This window comes from Eretmochelys imbricata, chromosome 19 (genome assembly GCF_965152235.1).
Source record: "Eretmochelys imbricata isolate rEreImb1 chromosome 19, rEreImb1.hap1, whole genome shotgun sequence".
In the NCBI taxonomy this organism is placed as follows: domain Eukaryota; kingdom Metazoa; phylum Chordata; order Testudines; family Cheloniidae; genus Eretmochelys; species Eretmochelys imbricata.
In genome coordinates, this window is record NC_135590.1 from 19506764 (window position 1) to 19512098 (window position 5335).

General features: G+C 44.5%; 1 protein-coding gene across 1 annotated transcript; it reads left to right on the forward strand.

Moving 5' to 3' along the window:
* Window positions 1-375: 375 nt before the first annotated feature.
* On the forward strand, window positions 376-1509 carry HTR1D (5-hydroxytryptamine receptor 1D). The gene has a single exon (XM_077837972.1). It carries the CDS (start codon window positions 376-378, stop codon window positions 1507-1509), a length of 1134 nt encoding a protein of 377 aa, XP_077694098.1.
* The last annotated feature ends 3826 nt before the right edge of the window (window positions 1510-5335 follow it).

The following is a 5335-nucleotide window of genomic DNA, read 5'->3' on the forward strand; positions in this document are numbered from 1 at the left end:
CTCTCTCTACCTTTCACTCTCCAGTGCTGATTCTTGCTGCCTGCTGGAGACTTAGCTCAAAAAGAAGACGTGGAGCAAACAGAAATTAAAACACTCCACCCTTTATCCTATAGTCCGTGTTAATATATGGCAGAAATAATGTCTTGATAATTGCGTTAGAACCTGCTGCTTATTAAAGTGCGTCACAAAAGAGAGGTGGAAATAAGCAGCAGGAATCTAGTTTAGAAAAATGCTTCAACTCCTGGCCAGGCTCCTGCTCACTAGAAGTTGGTTCCCTCCAGCCTGGGCGTTCTGGCCACAGACCTTCCATTTCGGCAGAAACAGCAACATTCTCACCTTTTTATGGCGGACTAAATAGCAAAGGAAAATCAGAGAATGGCCCAGTGCAACCGTTCCAAGGAGCTTTCTCTCCAGAGCACATCAAATGAGTCACTGAACGCCACTGAAATGCCAGTGGCGTGGGATGAGACCACACTGCTGGGGCTGAAGGTCTTAGTGGCCGTCGTCCTGTCTGTGATAACTCTGGCAACTATTCTTTCCAATTCCTTTGTAATGATCACCATTTTTCTCACTAGAAAGCTTCATACACCTGCAAATTATCTCATTGGCTCCTTAGCGGTGACTGATCTCTTAGTATCTATCTTAGTCATGCCAATCAGTATTGCTTATACTGTCAGCCACACGTGGACCTTTGGTCAAGTTATGTGCGATATCTGGTTATCATCAGACATCACCGGCTGCACAGCCTCAATCCTGCACCTCTGCGTTATTGCACTGGACAGATACTGGGCCATCACAGATGCTTTGGAATACACAAAACGTCGGACGGCTCGCAGAGCAGCTCTCATGATTGCTGTTGTCTGGGTGATCTCTATTTGTATTTCTATGCCACCACTTTTTTGGAGACAGGCAAAAGCTCATGAAGAAATGGCAGCCTGTACTGTGAACACTGATCAGATTTCCTACACAATCTATTCAACCTGCGGAGCTTTTTATATCCCGACTGTGCTCCTTGTTATACTGTATGGGAGAATTTATGTAGCCGCTCGATCCAGGATTCTTAAGCCACCTTCACTATATGGAAAACGATTTACCACAGCCCACCTGATTACCGGCTCCACTGGGTCTTCTCTCTGCTCCATTAACTCTAACCTTCATGAGGGGAATGCTCATTCAGGGGGCTCCCCAGTATTTATCAATCATGTGAAAATCAAACTTGCAGATAGTGTCCTGGAAAGGAAAAGAATTTCTGCTGCAAGAGAAAGGAAAGCCACAAAAACTCTGGGCATTATCCTGGGAGCTTTTATTTTCTGCTGGCTGCCATTCTTTGTTGTGACCCTGGTTCTGCCGATCTGTCAGGATGCCTGCTGGTTTCATCCAATCCTACTGGACTTTTTCACATGGCTAGGTTACTTAAATTCGCTTATCAATCCAGTCATATACACCTCTTTCAATGAAGAGTTTAAACAGGCCTTCCAGAAACTAATCCAGTTCAAAAAATGTTCTTAGTTCTTCTACTTTCTTGTTTTGTCATTTGTCCTAGTGCATTCCCACAGCCCACCTAGTGGCTTATGTACTCTTAGTCCTGTAGTTTGTAATGATAGTTACTGTCTCTGTTGCTAGTCTGATATTGTGCATGTAACTGAGAACTCCTTGCCAATCATTTTGTATTTATTTTCTGTCTGTGATTATAAATCTTTTAGTAGAACTTGTTTCTGGTCTCTGCAGTGAGCATGTGCACTTACAAAATCAGCAGATGGAGGAAGATTTGTAACAAGGGAGATGGAATGAATAGGAAAGCCATGTCTCCTGCTATGGTGTGACATAGGTTGCTCAGTTCAGCATCGGCAGTGTGACATAGTGGGAGCAGAAAGATGTGTAGGTAGGAACTCAGTATTTCTTGTGAATATTATTAGCAGAAATTCTGTATTGTGAATGAATTAGAGAGGGCTGCTGCTGAGGGGAAGGTACATTAACTTTAGAGGACTTATCCCCAAATTAAATTTCCTCCTTTACGTATCCTACACATTGGAAATCTATAGAACCAGTAACTGTTTTCTGGATATTGTTCATATTGTTGTGATCCTGAACCTGACAATCAGAATCAGGAAAAGGGCAAAAGGAGCATGAGAGTTATGTGATGCCTGTGTTCATTTCTCATCATCTCTGTCTTTGAGAGCTGCACATTGTATGAATATAAAAAAAAGAAAGCATCATTTAAAATTATTTTTATACATTTTATCATTGATGGAATCAAAGGTGCAGAAATCCTACAAAAATAAACAGCATGTGAAAGTATTTTAAATGACATCCTTCTTATTTATATGTTTTATTTTTTCATCTTCATACTGAAGTCAGAAAAAGAAACATGTTGAAGAAGAAAATATAGAGGTGAGGTATGGTGTGGTTGAGTCCCTGGGTTCAATTCCCAGGTCTGCCACAGAATTCCTATGTAACTTTAGACAAGTTACTAGAGTCTGTGCCTTAGTTTCCCATTTATAAAGTGGGGCTAACAATGCCTCCCTATCTCACAGGGTGCTGTGAGGATACACTCATAAATATTTTTGATGGGCACTCAGGATAATAGGGTCATTTAAGAACTTGGATAGCCTTTGGGTTTGATTTCATCTCACACTGGTGGAAATCATAGGCCTGATAGGTTTTTAGGTGTGTTTCAATGTGTGGCTTCTGCCCTGGGAAGCTAACAACAATCCCTGCCACCCCAAGAAGGCCTTTTGCCAGCTCAATACAATGCCTAAGTACCAAAACAGGGGAAGATGATTATGCCAGTCTAACAACCAGCTGCTGTTCTTTGTGCTCACCTAGAAAAGTGATTCTTTACTATTGTGATGCACTAGTTAGTTCAATAACAAACAAACCAGACCCATTCCTTGATTAAGTTACAGGTTAGTGGGAGAAGGGAAACAAATGGTTTAATATTGCATCTGATTATGGTTTACAATCGTACTGAATTTTAGTAAATCATTTGATGCAATGTTTCAGGAAATCTTATTTGAAAATTAATTTAGATATGAAACTGTCAAAGGAAAGTGTAACCCACACACCTCCTGGGTGTGGTGTTCTGTCCCCTCTAGTGGCACCGAGACCACTTAGAGATTAATGAGTCTGCTCTACAGCCTTCGCTAAGAGCCATGTGGCTTTTAGCTCATGTGGTAGAGGCTCATGCGCTAAGCTCTAGAGACCCCAGATTTGATCCTGCTCAGCAATGACCAGTGTCTGTCAGTGTTACAAAAGCACTGGCTGAAGGATCATAAACAAAGATAAATGATGTTCCATTGCCATTTGGGTCAAGAGCCGAGTCTGTGGAGTAGCACAGGGATGGGGGTCAGTGCTGGCCTTTCATTATTGATCTGTGAGTCACAGTAACAAGCACACAAATGAAATACATACAAGATCATCCTGATGGCTGCATTATTTTTAAGTTCTCCTCTGCCTAAACACCTGGGCTGCTGAACAAACAGTTAAAATAAAACAAGTTTATATATTGTGTGAGGAACAAGGCCAGACGGCTATAGAAAAGTAGTGGAAGATAGCTATATTAGCTCCAGGCTAAACAAATCCCTGGTACCAGGATAAGTGAAATGGCAGCTGCTCCAGGTCAATTAAGACACCTGGGGCCAATTAAGAACTTTCCAGAAGGCAGGGAGAAGGCTAGGTTGATTGGGACACCTGAAGCCAATCAGGGGCTGGCTGAAACTAGTTAAAAGCCTCCCAGTTAGTCAGGTGGGTGTGGATGTCAGGAGCTGTGGGAGGAAGTTGTGCTGTTGGAGAGACCGAGCAGTACACACCATATCAGGCACAAGGAAGGAGGCCTTGAGGTAAGGGTGAAATGGAGCTTGAGGAAGTGGGGGCTGCTGTGGCAAAGTAGCCCAGGGAATTGTACGTGTCATGTTTCTAGAAGGTCAGCAACCATAGCTGATACTATTAAAGTCCCTGGACTGGAGCCCGGAGTAGAGGGTGGGCCTGGGCTCCCCCATTTGTCACCCCCCCCCACTGATTAATCACTGAGACTGGGAGACAACAGAGACTGTGCAAGGGAGGATAGCTTCTCCTCACCTCCCTCACTGGCTTATGATGAAAATGGCTCAGTAGACTGTGACTCTTGTCTCCAGAGAGCGAAGGGTTATGTGGAGGGTCACAGTGAGTCTCTGAGGCTATTGAAATCCGCCAGGAAATGCGGGACCCACGGAGACAAGGACAGAGCTTTGTCACAATACAGATAAGTTGGAAGTTGCCACACAAACTGTGGGAGGCTAATTAGTTAAGATGAGCTATTATCAGCAGGAGAAAAAAACTTTTGTAGTGATAATCAAGATGGCCCATTTAGACAGTTGACAAGAAGGTGTGAGGATACTTAACTAAGCCCTGGTCTACACTAGGCATTTAGGTCGAATTTAGCAGCTTTAAATCGATGTAAACCTGCACCCGTCCATACAATGAAGCCCTTTTTTTAGACTTAAAGGGCTCTTAAAATCGATTTCCTTAATCCACCTCTGACAAGTGGATTAGAGCTTAAATCGGCCTTGCCGGGTCGAATTTGAGGTACTGTGGACACAATTAGATGGTATTGGCCTCTGGGAGCTATCCCAGAGTGCTCTATTTTGACCGCTCTGGACAGCACTCTCAACTTAGATGCACTGGGCAGGTAGACAGGAAAAGGCCCGCAAACTTTTGAATTTCAATTTCCTGTTTGCATGGTCACCTGCAGCTTGCCACGCTGGCCAGAGCTCATCAGCAGAGGTGACCACGATGGAGTCCCAGAATCGCAAAAGAGCTCCAGCATGGACTGAACGGGAGGTACGGGATCTGATCGCTGTATGGGGAGAGGAATCCGTGCTATCAGAACTCTGTTCCAGTTTTCGAAATGCCAAAACATTTGTCAAAATCTCCCAGGGCATGAAGGACAGAGGCCATAACAGGGACCCGAAGCAATGCCGCGTGAAACTTAAGGAGCTGAGGCAAACCTACCAGAAAACCAGAGAGGCAAATGGCTGCTCCAGGTCAGAGCCCCAAACATGCCGCTTCTATGATGAGCTGCATGCCATTTTAGGGTGTTCAGCCACCACTACCCCAGCCCTGTTGTTTGACTCCTTCAATGGAGATGGAGGCAACACAGAAGCAGGTTTTGGGGACGAGGAAGATGATGATGATGAAGTTGTATATAGCTCACAGCAAGCAAGCGGAGAAACCGGTTTTCCCGACAGCCAGGAACTGTTTCTCACCCTGGACCTGGAGGCAGTCCCCCCCGGACCCACCCAAGGCTGCCTCCCGGACCCGCCAGGTTGAGAAGGGACCTCTGATGAGTGTACCTTTT

What these genes read in the sequence shown, in the direction of transcription:
- HTR1D (XM_077837972.1), top strand. Translation starts at nt 376, where the DNA reads ATGGCCCAGTGCAACCGTTCCAAGGAGCTTTCTCTCCAGAGCACATCA.